The 22,295-nt window shown below is 48.2% G+C and overlaps 1 protein-coding gene across 1 annotated transcript in view; it reads left to right on the forward strand.

The window, feature by feature from the left end:
* SLC6A18 (solute carrier family 6 member 18) overlaps positions 1-22,295 on the forward strand; it is a 1,027,837-nt gene that overhangs the window by 479,932 nt on the left and 525,610 nt on the right. Inside the window, exon 5 of the mRNA XM_073676926.1 lies at positions 14,484-14,594. Within this exon, the coding sequence (XP_073533027.1) occupies positions 14,484-14,594 (111 nt within the window). The remainder of the gene's footprint in view (positions 1-14,483; positions 14,595-22,295) is intronic.

Consider the following 22,295-nt stretch of genomic DNA (forward strand, 5'->3'; position numbering starts at 1 on the left):
CCTACAGGCAATTACGTCAGGTTAAAAGAGCAGCGGCAAAAAAGCCTTGTCATAGCAGCAGACAAGTTTTTGAAGCTGCTGGTGCCTCCAATGTCCCCCGAACAACAAGATGCAGGGTCCTTCAGAGGTTTGCAGCTGTGCGTACGCCATCCTGTCGACCTCCTCTATCCACTGTACACAAGCAGAAACGTCTCCAGTGGGCCAAACAATACATGAAGACTGACTTCAAAACTGTTTTGTTCACGGATGAGTGCTGTGCAGCGCTCGATGGTCCAGATGGATGGAGTGGAGGATGGCTGGTTGATGGACACCCCATGCAAACACGGCTACAGCGCAAACAAGGAGGAGGTGGAGTAATGTTTTGCGCTGGAATCATGGGGAGAGAGATTGTCGGCCCCTTTAGGATCCCTGAAGGGGTAAAGATGAACTCCATAATGTATGTGGAGTTTCTCAAACAGCACTTCCTGACATGGTTCAAGAAGAAGAACCGTGTATTCCACAGCAACATCATTTTCATGCATGATAATGCACCGTCTCATGCTGCACATAACACATCTGCATCTCTGGCTGATATGGGCATAAAATGGGACAAACTTATGGTATGACCCCCATGCTCCCCTGACCTCTACCCCATTCAGAACCTCTGGAGCATCATCAAAAGGAGTGTCTATGATGGCGGGAGGCAGTTCACATCTAAGCAACAGCTCTGGGAGGGTATTCTGTCCTCATGCAAAACAATTGAAGAAGAAACCATCCAAAACCTGACAAATTCAATGGACGAGAGAGTTCAGAAGCTCCTTTCGAACAAGGGGTCCTATGTGCAAATGTAGTATAACCTAGAATAAAGTTTTGAGTTGAAAACTGTTTGATTTCAGTTTCTAATAACCTGCTAATGCTTATAATTTCAAAAATGACCATTTTTTTGGTCTTTATTAAAATGAAAAGGACGATCGAAGAGTGTGGGGGATCTAAGAGTGTGGCAACCCAGTAGTCAGGATTACTTCGAATTCTGACAATCTGAGGGTCATGTTGCAGGTAGTGCAGCCAGAAGGCACTTATGTGTCTTGCGCATCTCGGAGCCCCAAAAATTATTATTAATTTTAAATCTGGTGGAGCTTAGCATAGATGGCCTAATAGAATCAGTACTGCACACTGCTACAAAGCCCAAATTATTTTCCAGCCAAGATACAGATAAACATGATTAGTAATTTTAAATCTGGTGGAGCTTAGTATAGATGGCCTAATAGAATCAGTGCTGCACACTGCTACAAAGCCCAAATTATTTTCCAGCCAAGATACAGATAAACATGATTAGTAATTTGAAAGCTTAAAACGGTTGGTGAGGTGATTTTAACCAATCAAGCTTTTACTCTCCCCAGAATGACACAGGGGTAGAAAAGTCGTTTCGGATCCATGATCTGTTCATCTTTATGAACGTGAGTCTGTCTACATTATCAGTGGAGAGCCGCGTGCGCTTATCTGTCAGCACACCACCAGCAGCGCTGAACACACGTTTAGACAGAACGCTGGCTGCGGGGCATGACAACATCTCCAAGGCGTAAGTGGTGAGCTCCGGCCATTTATCCAGATTGGAAGCCCAAAAAGAGCAAGGGACCAGTGACACAGTCATGGCTTCAATGTTTACTTGGAGATACTCCTGTACCATCGTCTCTAGGCATTGACTATGTGTCAGACTTCTTGTCTCCTGTGGCCTTGCAAAGGATGGGCTAAAAAAGTGGTGAAATGATTCCGCAAAATTGATGTTACCAGCAGATACTGTGTTTCTGTTACGGTTTGAGTGCTGAACACTCGACGGTCCCACGGTTGGCAAGTTGGAACTGTGAGATTCACTACGTGCACCACTGGTGTTTTGTGAAAAATCACATGTAAGATTCTGCAACAGTCTCTGCTGATACTCCTCCATGCGTGCATCTCTTTCTATGGCAGGAATAATTTCTGCAAATTTACTTTTGTACCGGGGATCTAACAGTGTGGCAACCCAGTGTTCAGGATTATTTTTAATTCTCACAATTCGAGGGTCATGTTGCAGGTAGTGCAGCAAGAATGCACTCATGTGTCTTGCGCATCCAGGAGTACCAAGTCCCTGCTGTGTTGGTGGCGAGGTAACAATCATGCTTCCTTCCTCTGTCCTCTCCCCCCAACCTCGCACAACAGAAATGTGATCAAGGTCTCCCTCATCTGATGAGTCTTCCATCAGTTCGTCCTCCACTTCTTCCTGGGCTCCTGCACCTTCCTCACTAGTTTGGCTGCTACCATGCGCCCTGGTAAAACCATCTCCCCCACCCTCACATGCCTGCCGCCTTGGTGCTGCCGACCGTCTGGACCTTGCAGATGTTAGCCCTTCCGCATACAACTCCTCCTCCTCTACTTCCTCCACCTCCTCTTGTGCCACCACCTGACTCCGAATTCTGTTTAACATGTGCTCCAGCATGTAAATCACCGGAATAGTCATGCTGATAATGGCATCGTCAGCACTAAACATCTTCGTCGCCATTTCAAAACTGTGCAGAAGGGTGCATAGGTCCCTGATCTGAGACCACTCCTGCAGCGTGATTTGCCCCACCTCTGGATCTCGTTGGCCCAGGCTATACATCAGAATGTATTGCACCAGGGCTTGTCGGTGCTGCCATTGCAACATGTGCAGAGTTGAATTCCACCGGGTAGGCAAATCGCATTTTAGCTGGTGAAGTGGCAGGCCCAACGACTTCTGTAGAGATGTAAGTCGCTGAGCTGCGGGATGCGAACGGCGGAAGTGAGCACTCAGCGACCGTGCCCTCTGCAGAAGGCCATCTAGTCCGGGATAGTGGGCTAAAAATTGCTGGACAACCAGGTTCAACACGTGAGCCATACAAGGCACGTGTGTGACATTGCCCTGGCCAAGGGCCGCACCCAGGTTTGCAGCATTGTCGCACACGGCCTTCCCTGGTTTCAGGTCCAGTGGAGACAACCATTCATGAAATTGGTTCTACAGAGCTGACCACAACTCCTCAGCTGTGTGACTCACATTTCCCAGACATTTCAAAGTAAAAACCGCCTGATGACATTGAGTCCTACTGCCAGCATAGTAAGGAGGTGTGCAGGATCCCTTCTGCGCAGTTAGAAAGCTTGTGGCATGACCAGACAGGCTTTGGGTGCAGGTGCAGGACCGAGAGGTGGTTGAGGAGGCAGAAGCAGTGGAGGAACTTTGAGATAAAGAGGATTGACGCACAACTCGTGGGGACGGCAAGACTTGGACAGCAGCCCCTTGTCCAGCTGTCAGCATAATTACCCAGTGCCCAGTCAGCGACATGTAACGCCCCTGTCCATGCCTACTCGTCCAAGTGTCTGTGGTGAAATGTACCCTGTCACACACAGAGTTTCTCAAAGAAGCGGTGATGTTGTGTGCGACATGCTGGTGGAGCGCAGGCACACCTTTCTTTGAGAAGTAGTGCCGACTGGGCATCTGGTACTGGGGCACTGCGACGGACATAAGGTCTCAAAAATCCTCTGTGTCCACCAGGCGGAAAGGCAGCATTTCTTTAGCCAAGAGCTTGCAGATGGTGAAATTCAACCTCTTAGCTTTCTCATGGCTAGGAGGAAATGGTCTTTTACTTGTCCACATCTGAGGGACCGAGGGCTGGCTGTTGTGCTTAGATGGGGTTGATAAGGGTGTCCCTGGCAAACTGCCGGTCTGTGAGGAAGATGCAGGTGGACATGTTAGGTTGCCTTGATCCAAAGGTGGTGCTATCAATGTCGGACAGAGCTCAACACCAGCTGGTGTTACCACCTCCAAAGAAAATGATGACCTGCCAATCACGCTGGCTGTTGCGGGTAAAGAGGTGGCAGGTCTGCGTCCCAAAACAGGTGTGACTGCTGTCCCCCCAGTCACAGAGGATGAAGAGGCCGCAGATGCACAAGATGGGGCAGACGGTGGTTGGCCCGGCCGGCTAGGCCGCATTGTAGCACAGTGAGCTTCCCACTGCAACTTATGCTTCATGTTCATGTGCCGGTTCATGCATGAAGTGCTCAAACTATGTATTTTTTGGCCTCTACTTAGCTTTTGTTGACAAATGTTACAGATAACACGAGTTGGGTCATCTTTATCGATCTGAAAAAATGCCCAGGCTATGCAAGGCTTAGCACCCATGCGACCTGAAGAGCCACCACGACTTGTGGTCAGAGGCAGAGTTGTGTTTGAGGATGCAGTTGTTGACGTGCTTCCAGTACTACGTCTCTGTCCAGGAAGGCGCAACCTGACCTCGTCGTCACTAGCATCCTCCTCCACCTCCTCTGCTGACCTCATCTCTTGGCTGACTGTGGGTTGAGAGTAAGTGGGATCTCCAACCTCATCATCATCACCCTGTGTGTTATCACACCTGTCGTCCTCAGAGCCAACCTGTTCCTGCCCTGACAAAAAACTAAAGTTGTCGCTCCAATCAGGTATTTGAGTCTCATCATCGTCTTCCTCATTGTCTCCACCAACAGGAGTTACAGTTTGGGTCTACATTATGGTCAGAACCTTCTGCGTCTGGTCCTGGATCCGACTCATAAAGATTCTGGGCATAAGTGCAGATCATTTCCTCGTCTGGATTCACAGAATCGCTGGAGCCGACCTCTGATTCCCAGGCTATAGTATGAGTAAATGTAGCACCCTGAGGATTCGGCTGCTACAGGGGTATTGCACCTCAACCCAGAGGTGTGATATTCCACTCCCGGGCAAGGATGGAGAGTGGAACTGAGCTCGGTAGGCTGCATGCACTACACACATCCCATTTCCGAGGAACAGGCCGACGGTACTCCCACTTAGAAATGTGCAGGTACGACCGAGTCTGTTCCTGGCTGGAGTGGGAGGGGGGTGGTACATCCCAAGTAGTGTAGGGGCAGATAGGGGGAGCAGCCTGGGTAAAGATAGGAGCTCATTGGGTGCTGGTCACCTGAGCTCACACATAGAGGGTGTATATAAGGTGGGCACCAACTAAGATCAGGGTCAGATGCAGAGGGTCAGATGCAGAGAGTCAGCTGCAGAGAACAAGTCAGGAGCAGAGGAGAGAAGAAAGACAAAGACCCAGAGTGAGAGAGGAGAAAAGAGAGAGACCCAGAGCACAGAAGAGAAGGACTCTGAGATCCCAACTAAAAGCACCGGGTGAAGAGTCGGCATCAGGGTACCGGAACCCAAGCTGGTGGGGGTAAAAACATTCCCCAGCCAGAGACCGGAGACCGTGGGCAGCGTTTGCCACGGTCACCCATCACATCCACCCCGAAGGCACACCACATGAAGGGTCAGGGAACCCAGGGCCAAGGGTGTCCCAACAGAAGGCCCGAGGGAGCTGGACCTAGGTGGATTACTGGTGGGGACGGCCAGAGAACGGGACAGAAAGAGAGCTCAGGGCCACGCTCCGGACTTGTTTGGGGGTTGGCTGGATCCAGGACCTGGTGGACGCAGCACGGCTCGGGTGGTCACTAGCAGCTGGAGTGACCAGTACAACATCTGCAGTAAGTAAACACCCTTAACTGCACAACCCGACTCTGTCTTCACTGCCGTCTGCACTACACCACCACAACCCCCATCCTCTGCGCCTGTCCCCTCTGAGGCTATACCCCTCCCGTTGGGGGTTATCCCACCAAGCTGCGCATCCACCATCAGCCTCAGCGGACCCTGCTGCAGCGGCGGCCACAGTGACCGCATCACAACGGGTGGCGTAGTCGACACAAAAGAACTCTTAATAACATCTGTAGGACTGCCACATAACACTGAGCTTGACGCCCTGGGCACGGGCCGGGTCACAGCCGCTCGGAGACTACAACCCCCCATCTGATCCGGTGCCGGGTATTCCCCTCAAAAAGGAATATGTCCCAGGGGGCGCGTCAACTTTGGCGTAGTCGGCAGGATTACGTGCCCGCAACACCCGGGTACTGCGTGCCTGAAGAAAAGTGCAAGTTTACCTCAGAAAGAAGTCTCCCGCCGGTTCCGGAGGGTCCACGCCATCGGACTCCATCACCAGTCGTTTCCCGCCGATTGTCCGCCATTTCCAGCTTGTTCCCGCCATCTGCAGAGTTTCCCGCCACTGGGCGACGCTTCCCGCCAAATCCGCAGATTTCCCGCCTTGGAAGAGCAGCGGACGCCATTATGGGCGTGCCAAAGGAGGGCAGGAGGCCGCCTCCCATCGTGGGCCAGGACAGAAAATGGCGCCAAAAGTGGAAACCGCCCCCACCAACAGAGACTGTGATGCTGGAGGTGTCTGTCAGCGTGAAAGAACTACCCCTGGAGCTGACAGTCACCGAGATGCCCCGGGACCGCCCTCGAAGTGGGAGGAGACGAAAGAAAAGAGCGAAGATGGGTGCCGCCTGGAGCAGTCTGGAGCGAGCGCACCCGGAGGCAAGAAGTCTAACAAGGAGTAGCAGAGAAGCTCACCCGGAGATGTCCAGAGAGCAGAGCAGCACCGGCCCGCTGGCCAGGAGCCTGCTGGAAGAAGAGCAGAGCAGCACCGACCCGTTGGTCAGGAGCCTGCTGGACACCACGACCCCACTAGGCCTAGTGGAGGTCCTTGCACAGCTCCCCCGAGACCGGGAGTGTGCACAGACTGCCCTGGAGGGCCTCGCACGGAGGATGGCCCGGGTACAGCGAGAGACATTGGCGGAATGGAGCCGGGAGATGGCCCAGCAAACCAAGACCCGGAGCACGCCAGCCGAGATGAGGAAGCAGACCGCCTCTGAGGATGGCGCGGGAGGACCCAAGGCCGGAGACGGCGCCGAGGAGGGAGCCGAACGCATGGAGGCAGGTAAAGGGGACGCCTATACCCCAAGCCGTGACACCGCTTACCTGCCCCAGCTCCCCGTCGCAGAGCCCGAAAGTCCCCCTGCTGTGCCCGAAAACGCCATGTCACCGACGCAGACTAGGCCCCAACCGGGAGCCGCCGCCGCGACCCCTGTGACGTCACACGCCTCGACCCCGAGCGTGACCAAGCAGGAAGTACCACCAGCCTGGTCGCAGGGCCTAGAATTCCCGGGCGTCGCATCACCAACAGCGCCCCCTACTTCCGCGGAGCCTCCGGCCTGGTCGCAAGGCCAGGTAGCCCAGGGCGCCGCCGTATTAACGGTGCCCTTCACCTTCCAGGTGCCCCAGGCCTGGCCGCAAGGCCTGGGCAACCCGGGCGCCACCACCACCGCGCCCGCGCCCGTAAAACCAAGGGTGCCGCGTCTGGGAGAGGACTTGTTTGCCCAGCACACGTGGCCGGACGGGCAGCCTTTCATCTGGCCCCAGAAGTATTACGAACTGGAGCACCAGAGGAGGGTTGGGGCCATGTGTGCACCCCTGATTCCGGCTCCGAAGCCCGTAATAAGGATCTCGCCCCCGCTAGCGGAAGCGCAGTTTGAGTGGGACCCCACCGGAGAAGATCTAATGGGGTTCACTCAGGAAACCAGGGCAGCTGCAGCGGAGCGTGCTGAGTGCTGCCGCCAACAGCTCGAGGAGTTTGCGAGGGAGCGGAGAGAGAGGCGGGTCCGGGAACAACAGGCCCAAATAAGGAGCGCCGAGCAAAAGAGCCGGACCAGGAGGGATCCCCGTGCGGCGCACAGTCCCCGTACCACCGGGACTGTAATCAAGTTCAACCAGCAGCATGGGTGGGGCTTCATTAGAGACAACAACACCCCCGGCGACGTCTTTGTCACGCGCAGAGACGTGGAGTCCCATCTACCGGAGGGGCACAGAGGTCGTGACCTCTACATCGGAGACGAGGTCACCTTTACCCGGCACAAGTGTGCCAAAGGACCTTACGCCCTCCACGTACACCGCCTGACGGAGGAGGAGTTGCAGTGCGAGGAGGAGGAGCAAGAGGACCCGGACGGGTCTGAAGCTACAACCAGCTATAAGCAAAGAGCAGGAGGAAGACGCCGTTGAGTGCGGCAGAGAAGTGATGTAAATAGTTACCCGACCGGGGTATAAAGAAACTGTTGATACATATATATAGTCCCCGTTGGGACCAGCTGAGTGAACTGTTTACCCGTTAACCCCTTCATCCCACAGGCTGAGGACTGTGAGCAGCCATTCCCTTCCCTCTACCTGGCCGAGGACTGAGAGCGGCCAACTTCCCCTGTATATAGTTGCGCTTCCTAAAGCGCCCCCTACCGGTTTTATAGGAAAACCAGTTTTTCTAAGAGACTGTCGCACTTTTCCCGGACACACGTTGCACAGTGTCCGGAGGAGGAACCTGAAACAAGAGACGACGAGAATGTTTTATCTGAAAAGTTTTATATATATATAATGTTTTATATGTTTTATATGTTTATGTAAAAAAAATTTGTATGTTTTGGTGTTTTGTCTTACAGCCCGAGGACGTGCTGTGATTTACCAGGGGGGAATGTAGCACCCTGAGGATTTGGCTGCTACAGGGGTATTGCACCTCAACCCAGAGGTGTGATATTCCACTCCCGGGCAAGGATGGAGAGTGGAACTGAGCTCGGTAGGCTGCATGCACTACACACATCCCATTTCCGAGGAACAGGCCGACGGTACTCCCACTTAGAAATGTGCAGGTACGACCGAGTCTGTTCCTGGCTGGAGTGGGAGGGGGGTGGTACATCCCAAGTAGTGTAGGGGCAGATAGGGGGAGCAGCCTGGGTAAAGATAGGAGCTCATTGGGTGCTGGTCACCTGAGCTCACACATAGAGGGTGTATATAAGGTGGGCACCAACTAAGATCAGGGTCAGATGCAGAGGGTCAGATGCAGAGAGTCAGCTGCAGAGAACAAGTCAGGAGCAGAGGAGAGAAGAAAGACAAAGACCCAGAGTGAGAGAGGAGAAAAGAGAGAGACCCAGAGCACAGAAGAGAAGGACTCTGAGATCCCAACTAAAAGCACCGGGTGAAGAGTCGGCATCAGGGTACCGGAACCCAAGCTGGTGGGGGTAAAAACATTCCCCAGCCAGAGACCGGAGACCGTGGGCAGCGTTTGCCACGGTCACCCATCACATCCACCCCGAAGGCACACCACATGAAGGGTCAGGGAACCCAGGGCCAAGGGTGTCCCAACAGAAGGCCCGAGGGAGCTGGACCTAGGTGGATTACTGGTGGGGACGGCCAGAGAACGGGACAGAAAGAGAGCTCAGGGCCACGCTCCGGACTTGTTTGGGGGTTGGCTGGATCCAGGACCTGGTGGACGCAGCACGGCTCGGGTGGTCACTAGCAGCTGGAGTGACCAGTACAACATCTGCAGTAAGTAAACACCCTTAACTGCACAACCCGACTCTGTCTTCACTGCCGTCTGCACTACACCACCACAACCCCCATCCTCTGCGCCTGTCCCCTCTGAGGCTATACCCCTCCCGTTGGGGGTTATCCCACCAAGCTGCGCATCCACCATCAGCCTCAGCGGACCCTGCTGCAGCGGCGGCCACAGTGACCGCATCACAACGGGTGTCGTAGTCGACACAAAAGAACTCTTAATAACATCTGTAGGACTGCCACATAACACTGAGCTTGACGCCCTGAGCACGGGCCGGGTCACAGCCGCTCGGAGACTACAACCCCCCATCTGATCCGGTGCCGGGTATTCCCCTCAAAAAGGAATATGTCCCAGGGGGCGCGTCATAAACAGCTCTGCAGACTCAACCATCTGTTCTACCTCATACTCAGACGGGCAGCTGGAGATTTGGGAGCTGTGAGGAAGCAAGTGCGATTGGGGTGACACCTCTGAGGACTGGAGTATTTGTGATGTTGAAGTTGATGTGGAGGAGAGCCCACTTAAAGGAGCACTTGATATCCGTTGAAGCACCTGCTGTTATTGTGCCTCATCTGGAATTTGTAGCGATTGGCGTGGCCGTAAGAAAGGGATCTTATCACATTGTCCGCTAAAAGAAGTAGACATTTTAGTTTGGCTGGAAGATGGTCTTTCTTCTGCAGATGTTACTGTTGCTTTAACACCTACCCCACGGACACAACCTTTTTTCCCCTTCCCAACACGCCTATTCCTCTTTCCACCAGCAGCAGGCCCTTTTCCACTCATTTTGGTGGTTAACTAATTCACAACTCTGGAGTTGTTTGCACAAAAAAACAATGGATGGGAACCGAGCAGAGCTGAGTGGCCAAACTGTGGTATTAGGCCAAAACTATTGTCTGGGTTAGATGCAGAAAAAAATTATATTCAATTTGCAACCTGATGGAGGTCAGTATAGATGGACTAATAGAACAAGTCCCACACACTGCTAGAAGGCCAAATATTTTTTCAGAGCTAGATGCAGATAAAAAATATTTTTAATTTGCAACCTGATGGAGGTCAGTATAGATGGACTAATAGAACAAGTCCCACACACTGCTAGAAGGCCAAATATTTTTTCCGAGCTAGATGCAGATAAAAATTATTTTTAATTTGCAACCTGATGGAGGTCAGTATAGATGGACTAATAGAACAAGTCCCACACACTGCTAGAAGGCCAAATATTTTTTCAGAGCTAGATGCAGAAAAAAATTATATTCAATTTGCAACCTGATGGAGGTCAGTATAGATGGACTAATAGAACAAGTCCCACACACTGCTAGAAGGCCAAATATTTTTTCCGAGCTAGATGCAGATAAAAATTATTTTTAATTTGCAACCTGATGGAGGTCAGTATAGATGGACTAATAGAACAAGTCACACACACTGCTAGAAGGCCAAATATTTTTTCAGAGCTAGATGCAGATAAAAATTATTTTTAATTTGCAACCTGATGGAGGTCAGTATAGATGGACTAATATAACAAGTCCCACACACTGCTAGAAGGCCAAATATTTTTTCAGAGCTAGATGCAGATAAAAATTATTTTTAATTTGCAACCTGATGGAGGTCAGTATAGATGGACTAATAGAATGATGCTATGCCCAAAAGGTAAACAACCACCATAAATGAGGAGGGCACCATCTAATAAACGGGGTCTACCTGCAGCATCTCATGAGCTAACAAGTGAAAAATTATTTTTGGGAAAGAGGAGATGCTAACTAATAGTGATCACCAAAATGATCAAGAAAAAAATAAATAGATAGTGATCAATAGCAATATCAATCTATGAAAATATGTCAATTTATTAAATACAAATGTTTCCTGACACATATACATGTAGTAACAAACTAACAAACATATAAAACACCATAAAATAGTGGAAAAACACCACTGTCTAAGGAGCCAGCTGATACATTATAATAGAATCACGTATATAATGATACAACAAATACTATATATGATAATTCAATGAATGAAGAAATACAGAGCGCACAGGCTCAGTGCAATATCTGTGATGGTCAATGATGCCTAGACCCTGCAATGCACTAGTTAAATAACAGGGTAAATGTGTAAAGGCAAGTGAAGCACATAAAAGGCTGAAAAAGCAGAGTATGGTAAAAAGCAGTACCTGTTTCCCCACACTGAATGGTGCCCCCACAAGGATAAAAGTACGATCCTAATGGATAACCAAATAGGTCCCTACAGCTAACATAAGCTAATGACTACAGCGGAACCTAAAGCACTAAATAAGGGGATGATACCAGAAAGTGAGAGACTGTGCTGAAAAAAATATAATAAGAACAGCTGGCGCCGTGGAGCCCAACGCGTGTCGCCTCTCACGGTGGCTTCATATGCCCCTGATGAAGCCACCGTGAGTGGCGACACGCGTTGGGCTCCGCGGCGCCAGCTGTACTTATTATATTTTTTTCAGCACAGGCTCTCACTTTCTGGTATCATCCCCTTATTTAGTGCTTTAGGTTCCGCTGTGGTCATTAGCTTATGTTAGCTGTAGGGACCTATTTGGTTATCCATTAGGATCGTACTTTTATCCTTGTGGGGGCACCATTCAGTGTGGGGAAACAGGTACTGCTTTTTACCATACTCTGCTTTTTCAGCCTTTTATGTGCTTCACTTGCCTTTACACATTTACCCTGTTATTTAACTAGTGCATTGCAGGGTCTAGGCATCATTGACCATCACAGATATTGCACTGAGCCTGTGCGCTCTGTATTTCTTCATTCATTGAATTATCATATATAGTATTTGTTGTATCATTATATACGTGATTCTATTATAATGTATCAGCTGGCTCCTTAGACAGTGGTGTTTTTCCACTATTTTATGGTGTTTTATATGGTTGTTAGTTTGTTACTACATGTATATGTGTCAGGAAACATTTGTATTTAATAAATTGACATATTTTCATAGATTGATATTGCTATTGATCACTATCTATTTATTTTTTTCTTGATCATTTTGGTGATCACTATTAGTTAGCATCTCCTCTTTCCCAAAAATAATTTTTCACTATGCCCAAAAGGTTTTACTTCACTAGGTGCAGTAAAAAAATTGGTATTCTATACACAGGTGGTGTAGCTTGCAACACAGATAGGCTACTCCACTGACTAACACACTCTGCAATAGGCCAAAAAGGATTAGCTTTGCTAGATTTAGCCAAATGCTGTGAAAAAATCTTGCACAGCACTGGCACAGACCTGCCTGGCAAAAACTGATAGGAACTGATCTAACTTAGTCCTGAAAAGGACTGCAATTACAATTAGTCTTTACTCCCAACCTATCTATGTAAGAGCACAGACCTGCCTGATAAAAGTCGTAGGAAATGCTGTAACATAGTCCTTAAAAGGACTGCAATCACAACTATTCCCTACTCCCAAGCTATCTGTATATTTGTGCGAAAATTGGCTTTAAATTAACACGCAGCTGCAGCAGTGAGAAAATGGTGAATGGCTGGGTCTTATAGGGCAAGGACATGTGACATACACTGCCAATGACAAATGCCCTTGCTTGTGTGAAAAAAAGCACTTCGCTCCGTGTGTGCGCTGCTGATAGACTGACAGATTGCACCTCCCCACTGTAAATGCGGGAAAGAGAAAAAAAAATGGAGATCTTCATTATTCCTGCAGAGATCCATCCCCTGCCCCTCCCCCCGCCCCACTGTATACTCAAACTGCGTATTAACATTAATTTTCAGCATTACTGAGAAAAAATCCAGTTATGATTTTGGTGCACGAACAGTTATCGAACATAACCTCGAACAGCCGAATTTTTTTCAAATCGTTTGTGTTCGCCGAACGGCTCGAACACCGCCCAAAACAGCTCGAATTTGAGATTGGCGAGCAGTTCGAGTCGAACAACGCTCATCTCTAATTATGAATATTATGGTACTCGCTCATCACTAGTGATCACCAGTGCCATTATACACAGGAGCTCTGTACATAGTGTACAGCATATAGTGTCAGGGTACAGGTAACACACTTACTCACTAGTCTCTAGTTGAAGTCCTTCATCTTCTCTTTTCTACTTCATCCAGCACAGACCGCTATCAGTTCTTCCAGCCATAACTTATCACTACAGAAAATAATTAATATATAATTGGTTATTCAACCCACCATTCCAAATATAAATTATAATCCACCACTGTGCCCCTCACTAACTATAAATAGCCACTTTTCCCCACCTAATAAATATATAAATTAATTAGCCCCTGTAATCTTTCCCCCAATTCATTATGAATCACTATCCTGCATCTTCAACGCCCCCCACTCTGTACCCTCCATTCTTCAATTCATTATATTTAGATGCCCCACTCCATCTAAATTCATTATGTCATGGACTCTCTCTCTCTCAGCCTCTATTCATTATTAACTGCTCTACCCCACACTCAATTCATTATCAAAAGCTCTCTGCCACACTCAGTTTATCATTTACTCTCCCTACTCTCAATTTATTATTATTTTCTGCCCCCACCCTCAATTCTTCATCATTTATTGTCCGCCACCCTCAACCATCAGTTCATCATTTACTGTCCCCTATCTCCCAACCTAAATAGATCTACCACCACACTCAATTTATCATCATTTGCTCTCCCCACCCCTCACCTTCAATTCATCACTTGCTCTCCCCACAACCCGCCCTCAATTCATCACTTGCTCTCCCCACAACCCACCTTCAATTCATCATTTGCTGTCCCCCATCCCCTAGCCTTAATTCATCATTATTTTTGCTCCCCCACCTCAATGTATCAATCATTGTTTCCTGTCCCACACACTCAATTCATCATCATTTGCTCCCTCCACATCCATTTAACTAACTTTATTTAAAAAAAAAAAGTTTTTCATACTTTCCTCTCATATGATTCCCTGCAGACGCAACTCCATTTCTGGTGTCCTGACGTGTGGCGCTTGTACATACCGGCGCATATGCGATGACATAATCGCATATGCGTCATCACGAGCGTGTCACTGAAGATGCAAATGGAGCTGGACCTGTGCACCTTTTTAGGTTTGACGACTGTGGAGCTCTGAGAAAGCTCCCTGAGTCGAGATGTGCGCCGCCCAGGGCGGCACACCAGCGCTCAGTATTTTATTATACCCTGGGGAAGTAATGCCCTGATGGCAGACCTGGTAATTACGTTTGATAGTTAACAGTTTGTACATTAGTTACCTTCAGTCCCAATAACATTTCATAATTTTCTTTGTTTTACTTTTACAGGCAGTTTATGTTACTTCTACTTTCCCATACGTTGTTCTGACAATATTCTTAATTCGTGGCTTAACATTGCCGGGTGCCACTGATGGATTACAATACCTTTTTACTCCTGACGTAAGTTTAGAATCTTTATAAAAAATAGCTGATTAACACAATGATCAATATCAAACCTAAACACCTAAAAGTGAGATGTAATGTGGAAAATCAATATAGAAAAAGCATATTGTTCCATAAAGTCATGGCCAAAAGTGTTGGCACCCTTGAAATTTCTCCAGAAAATGAAGTATTTCTCCTAGAAAATTATTGCAATTACACAACTTGTGTTATACACGTTTATTTCCTTTGTATGTATTGAAACAACACAAAAAAATTGAGAAAAGAAGGCAAATTGGACAAATAATTTCACACAAAAACCTGAAAAAAGCAAACAAAACCAAAACCCTCACACGACTGTTTGTAGAAATAGAAAAAAAAAATTAGCTCTTAAAATATGGTGATAGAAAAACTTTTTTTTAAGCAGTGTTTATTGTGTGGCAGTAGCCAAACAATGAACTGATATAAACCCGGTATCGTAATTGCACGCCTGCTACTAGGTTCAGATAGGGCGAGACGGGTTTCATGAATTCATTGGAATCCTGTGGGAACCATTACTCAGGGCAACCATAGGCTGCAGCTTCTCTTAGGCACACGGTAGATTCAATTGCTAACCAGACACATCTGACAAGAGTCTTTTTTAACAGTTTAACAGTAGAATTTAATCTGAAGCATGGCCAGTGCAATTCAGGGATATTACAGCAACAATCTTCATTACAGTACAGTCTATTAAAGGAGGCACAGTAACGTCAGTCTCTTCAGTAGCATAATTCAGCACATATTAGATCTCTTAGCAGCACACTTCTATGCATACATAACCACAAGCTTTTCATTCACAAGGACTCAATGGTACACAGCATTCTTTATCCTGCATGGAGATGGAAGGGGGGAAGGTTTGATGAGGGAGAAGATCCCTATGACACGATTCCTTCCTCTCCTTATCTTTCTGCCTGATAATACTCCACACTGTTCGCTCAGGGAGTCTATCTGACCTGTGTTTAGCTTCCCTCCTGACCTTAATTCTGTTCTCTTGCCTTCTGTGAGAAACAGATCACAAGCCACCTTTCCCTTCGGCTCCAGACATACAGTGAACAACTTCCCCACAATCCACCTGGGGCTCTGCTAAACACTCCCTGTCTCCTGTTTCTGTGTTAACCCCTGTAGCTGCTGGATGCTTCTGGAGCACAACACGTCCTGTCTCCTGTGCTGGTGTCACTTTAAATAGTTGCTGGACTCTTTTGAAGCAGCAGCACTACTTCTGCATGTTACACACCAACACGAAGAATAAAGCAACCTGATCATGTATGCTGTAATAAATAAATCAAATTCTTGACCTGCTGTTAATTGGTTTATTTTGCCTCCCATACATTGCAATAGTGCTTGGTTCACATTTATCATACTGTCTACACTGAGCGCTTACACCTGGTTTTTCGTGTAAATCTCTTGGGTCTAATGTGTAACATTTCTCCTTGTGCAGAGTGACAAGCCAAGCCTTGCATGTCAGAGTGAGGAGACTTATAAGCCATGCATGCTACTCTGGGAAATTAAATATGCAAATTGTTTCTTCTGAGAGGACGAGGACTATAACGCTGGGACTATCTATTGGAAGCAGCGATCTTAAAAGTCAATACTGACTCTTTAACCAACCTGGCAATATGTTAGGATCACTTCTTCCAGTAGGTGGCGGTAGAGTTCTAGTCCTCTTCCTCTCTTAAGAGACCATTTGCATGTGTAAATCTCTGAAACTCATGATTCAGAACTACCAATGGAAGATTCCCTATAGTAAGGCCGATAAGGCACTATGGACTCAATCTAGACTGTGATCCGGCAATGTCCATCTTCTTAAAAGCACTGTCGACCACAGTTTTGTGCACCTTTGCAAAGAAGAACACCACTAACTCAACAGAGTCCAGAGTAAATCTGCTGCCTCATTATGATGAATGGATCCCTGTTTTTTTTTATCTGAATCATGTTCCTATTTAAGTGCTCAGCATAAAGCGCGGGATAAATGTGATCCACAATGTTATGGAAAATGTTTCTACTAAAAGCTTCAACTCGGTATACAAAAAACAAGTTCCCACTTATGTCTGTCATCTGTCAATGGAAATACAGGGGGCTTCCATGTTACTGGTAGCACAAAGGCTCTGGAAAATTGCTATGACTCCCCCTCCAAAAAAGAAATCCAGCAAAATCTGTGTTTCCAAATCCAAAATGTCCCCATTCCCTTCTGAACCCGACAGTGTGCCTAAACTACATTTAGTGTCTACACGTTTGTTATTCTGTAATGAGAACTCACTTAATTTAGGGTGTGCGTGTCTCCAGAAGCGCAAGCTGAGCACAATGTATAGGCACTACAATGGCAGATTTGCAATTTTCACTCAGCAACATCCAATGCTGCTTGTTTCTGGAAAACACCCATTGATTAAAAATATTCATTACACCTAAATTCCTAGAGAGGTGTGATTTCCAAAGAGGGGTCAATTGAGGGGGCATTCTGCTCTTTTGGCACTTTGGGGCTCTGTGTATGGAGTCCACAAACTATTACAAATTTAAAAAAAAAAAATTCTCCAAGAGTCAAATAGTGCTTCCCTCCCTAGTCTCTCTGTGTGGCTAAGCAGTACTGTACAGCCACATATGTTTTATTGCCATTGGATTCAATAGGGGGCAAAAACAAACACATACACAACACCTTCAAATGGGTCCAAAAGCTGCCAGAACACATCAAATTAGGCAGACACCAGGAAAGTGCCATCAATTGACCCACGTAGTATAATTATATATTTATTCTGTGGCACTTTAAATGTGAAAAGGGATCACTGACTGGTACAAGAGGAGAGAGGACCCTGCCCGCGAGGGCGCACAAACAATCTACAAGGGAAGGGTGAGGATACAGTAGGTCAGGGTACAGCTGGTCGGGCAGCGGTATTGTGGAGCGAGGGTTACTGCAGATTGTACGCTTGTCAGAAGATGTGGGTCTTCGGGTTCCTTTTCAAGGTTTCCACAGTAGGTGATAGTTTGTGTTGGGGTACAGAGTTACACAGTAGGGGAGATGCACGAAACAAATCTGCTGAGAGCCAAAATGAAGGCAAGCTTCCAGGAGCTCACAACTGAGCAGAGTAACCCCTGCACTGCTAAAAGAAACCTGCACCAATTACTAAGAAGGCGAAAGGCTTCTGAGTGCAGGAGTGGGAGGAATCAAATGCTGCGGTCTTCTGGCTCCTCTGTGTCACAGTAAACCCGTGACACTTTGCAAGCTTCAACACCATGTTCACAGAGTAGACAGCAGCAGTGGTTGGTCTCCTAGACAACAAGCTAACTCCTTCATTATGATAGAGGCCACCATCTCCTTAACTTGTTGTTGGTACTTTTCTGTGGGAATGAGCTTGGCTCCAACCAGCCAGGAATATTTCCATTGAATTATGACACGCCATGGTAATAGCAGTGCACCCAGTTCCAGAAGCGAAGACATCCACAATTTCCTTCTCAGGAATTTTATTTAGTAGACTGAGTGGCTGCCCAAACATTAGTTTCTCACAAAGAAACTGAAGACACTGAGTGGCAGTAGGTGCAAGCTTCTCCAGCATGTTAGATATCAGAGGAAGAACAGAGAGGGCAGCACGGTGGCTCAGTGGTTAGCACTGCAGCCTTGCAGTGCTGGGGTACAGGTTCAAATTGAACCAAGGACAACATCTGCAAGGAGTTTGTATGTTCTCCCCGTGTTTACATGGGTTTCCCCCAGGTTCTCTACTTTCCTCATCAGTTTAAAAGCAGCCATAGAGTGTCTGGGAACCTTCACAAAGACTTTTCTTAGCCAGGGCTGCTTCTCGACAGGGTTGGATTTGCCCACCTGAGAACTGGACAATCTCTGATGGGCCCTGGCTTTTCTTTCAGGAGAGATCATAGCACAAATTTTGCAGCTGCTACGGGGCTCTTGAGCTGGGGAAAAAAGTGGGTCCTGAGAATCAAATCTTCTGAGAATGGGCCCAATGTTCTTCAGTCTGACACTGCTTCTCAGTGACCATTGTATTTCACCACAGCCATAATCTTTAGATCAGTGAAAGAACTGGCATAGAGGGAAACCGTATGTACTCCAGCTGTCATTTCTCCCACGAAGTCCTCTAATGCAGCTTGTTGCTTAAGCAATGACCATATTCTCCTCCTCATCTTACTCCTCCTTATTATCATTCAATCCGCATTGAGATGAGATGAGGCTGGGCTGCGTAGCATCACCCTGTATATGACGCGCCCCCAGGGCCGTGGGGTACTCGGCAGCCGGGCCTCTGGTTGCCGGTATAGGGGATATAACGGTGGCTGGCCCGGTCCGTGACCCAGGGTGGTCACTCAAAAGGGCGGAATATTATAGGGGATTTGGGAAAGTTCGTGATGCCACCTGTGGAACCTGGTGAGGATCACCAGCGCTGCAACTGTCCTCTGAGGCAGATGTTAGGGCAGCTTGAGATGGGACAGCTCCCCACAGGTGGAGCTGGCCTCAGGGCAGTGTAGTAGAAGAGAGTGGGTTGCGCTGGGCGTTGTAGTGCAGGGGGAACAATGGCTCCGATGAAGAATGGACGGAGGCAGTGCGGTGCAGTCATCCAAGATTTTACTCACAGTTCTTAAGACACTTCACAGGTACACTATACAGGTAAAGGCCTCCTGCGTCGCGCTGCGTTCACCGGGCAGGGGTTCAATCCTTCCTCAGGCAACTTGGGAATACCTGGCAGAACCCCACTTTCTCGTGTTCGTATTTTGACAGTCTTCACTCTGGTATTTCTCCCTCCTGCTCTGCGCTGCCCACTCTCAGTCCTGTTCAGGTACTCTGAAGTCCCTCCTGTCCGTCGGAGTTACACAGACTTGCTTGACCCTCAGGGGACTAGAATGCGGCTGCGATCCCTCTGTCTTCTGGCAGATGCAGGGATCCTTTCTGTAGAACGGAGCCTACTCCCTGCTCCCCTCCTGGGCCTCTGACACTGGGCCCTACTTGTGGAGCAGATCTCCTAATGAGACTCTACTCCCGGACTGTTCTTCTGAACTGTCCCGAGCTGTTCTTCTGAACTGCTCCCATTCACTAGACTCTCCTTCTCCTGGGCCTCTAACTAGGCCCACCTCCGGAGCAAAGCTCCTGCAGAGCCTCTGCTCCTTTCACTTCTCCTTCTCTGACTGACTTGTCTTTCTAAGATGGCTTCCCTATATATACTCCTTCCAAAGTGCGCCCTCTAACTACTTCCTACTCCCACACCCACTATTAGTTCCCCCTACCTTTCGGTTCCCCCCACTCCAGCCAGGGACAGGGCTCAGCAGCTGCTCTCTGCATGTTGCCCCTCCTGCTGGCCTGGAGCAGTGTAGTGTTGGATGCAGGTGTTTGGGATTGCGAGCAGCACTCCCTCCTTACCTGAGAGAAGAGAGACACCACACCTCTGGGTGAGGTGCAGTACCTCTGTGGCGACTGAACCCACATATAGTTGCTTGCTCTTCCTGCAATGCCTTCTCTTTAATTGTGAGCAGCTAGTGTTTCAGTAGACAGAGAAGCGGGATGGTGACACTAATTATTGTGTGTTTGTCGTTCACCATCTTGGTGGAGTCCTTAAAGTTTTGGAAGATGGCACAAATGTCATATATCCATGCCCACTCATCAGCTCTTATGTGCGGAGGCTGACCTGAATTCCAACGGGTATGTTGAAGCTGGTACTCAACAATTGCCCTCTGCTGCTCACAAATCCTTCCCAACATCTGCAACATTGGTTTCCAATGTGTGGTCACATCGCACACCAGTTGGTGAGCTGGAAGCTGCAAATGCTGTTGAAGCACTACCAGGGTGATGGAAGCTGTAGTTGACCTTCTGAAATGGGCACACATGTAGCGTACTTTCACAAGCAGCTCTGGCAGATCTGGTTAGGTTTTGAGAAGCCGCTGAACCACTAAGTTAAGCACAAATTAATGCTCTCTCATCAATAATGTGTACCCCTGTATGGGGAACAATATCAACACCAAAGAATTGAAAGATGAAATGTAGCCTGCTTTATATACCACAATAGTAAGAAAACCAATTTCAATTATATCATGTGTACCCCTGTGACAACAATATCTGCACCAAAGAATTAATTTCACTAGAGTAGAACTAGTATAATGGGGACCAACAACTCTTCCACTACAGCCAATCCAGCAGATGGAGACCCAACCAGGAGTGTTCACATTTCAAAAAATTAGGGCCTGACCCCACAATTTCCGTGGACAACAGATTGGACATGGTGGAGTTAGCTTTCTCATTCGTAGGAGGAAACAATCTTTTACGTGACCACAACTGCAGGACTGAGGGCTGGCTGCAGTGCTGAGTAAGGGCAGAGTACGGTGATCCGGACAAACTGCTGGACCCTGAGTGAGGTGCAGATGGAGATGTTATGGTGGATTGAGAAAGATGTGGTGTGCTCGGTGAAACAAACACAGCAGGCATGTCTGCTTCCATTACAGCCGATTGGCTCTCACTCAGCCTGACTGGATCAAGTAAAGAACCAGAGGTTCTGCGGGTGGAGACCTGTGTGACAATATGTGGCACGGTAACAGAGGAGGAGGAAGAAGTGGCAGATGCAGTTGATGGGGCGGCTGATGGTATTTGAGGTCTGCTGGTCTGCATTTTATTGCAGTTAGATTGCCAGTGTAACGCATGTTGATTGCGCATGTGAAGATCCATGCATGTAGTAGTAAAATTATTGCACTTTTTCCCTCTGAGTTTTATCCACTGAGTTTTATCTTGCAGATAACGTGAGTTGGGTCATCCTTTGCGATGTTAAAAAAGGCCCGAGCTAGGCAACACTTGCCGCCCCTGCGAGCTGTAGACCCGCGACCGCTGCTGGCCACAGCTCCTAGTGCTTGCATCACTCCGTGTCTGCTCCGTAGGGTGAAACATAACCTCCTCATCTTCCTCCTCCACCTCCTCAGATGAGCTATACAGCTGCGTGCCTCTGGGTTCACACCAAGTGGGATCTACAAGCTCATCAACATCCAATGTGTTATCCCATTCCTCACCCTGAGAGTTACACTTCTCCTGTTCTTGCCCTGACAGCACAGTACAGTCTGCATGAGCCTCAGGTATCTGAGTCTTATCAGGATCACTTCCCTCCCGGTGGTTAACGTCTGGTGATGAGGGTCAGGAACCTGCTCGGACCCTACTTCGTCGTGCCCCGAATCCAACTGAAAAAAATTTGGGGAATCGGTGCAGATGCTTTCATCCTCTACTTGACTCTGTGAATGTTTGGAGAACACTTCTAATGCCCACGGCATATAATGTGTGAAAAATTCTGCAGACTTACCCATCTGTGGTTTCCTACAGTCAGTTGGGCAGTTGGACAGTTGACAGCGAGGGTATTTAGGGTGCCACCTCTGTGGACTTTACTGTGTGTGATGTTTAGGTGGAGGAAGAGGAGAGCCCAATTGCAGCAGCGCTTGTGATACACTGGAGCACATGCTCTTTATGGCCCTTATCAACAAGTCGTATCGCTGTGCGGCTGCCAAAGAAAGGGAGTGGAGTAGCCCGGTCTGTAACAGAAGTTGTCAGTTGTCTTTGGATAGGAATAGGATGTGACGGTGTTGGCTCACTAGTGCTTTCACTAACATTACCACCTACCCCACGTATACCTTGAACACCAAGCCTATTCCCCCTTCCACCCCGACCTCTCTTTTTCCTATTCATGTTGCTCAGATCGTGTGGTAGGAGCATGCTATTAGGAA

Source organism: Phyllobates terribilis, unplaced genomic scaffold (assembly GCF_046119375.1).
Source record: "Phyllobates terribilis strain yellow unplaced genomic scaffold, ASM4611937v1 Scaffold_4__5_contigs__length_816908805, whole genome shotgun sequence".
Classification (NCBI taxonomy): domain Eukaryota; kingdom Metazoa; phylum Chordata; class Amphibia; order Anura; family Dendrobatidae; genus Phyllobates; species Phyllobates terribilis.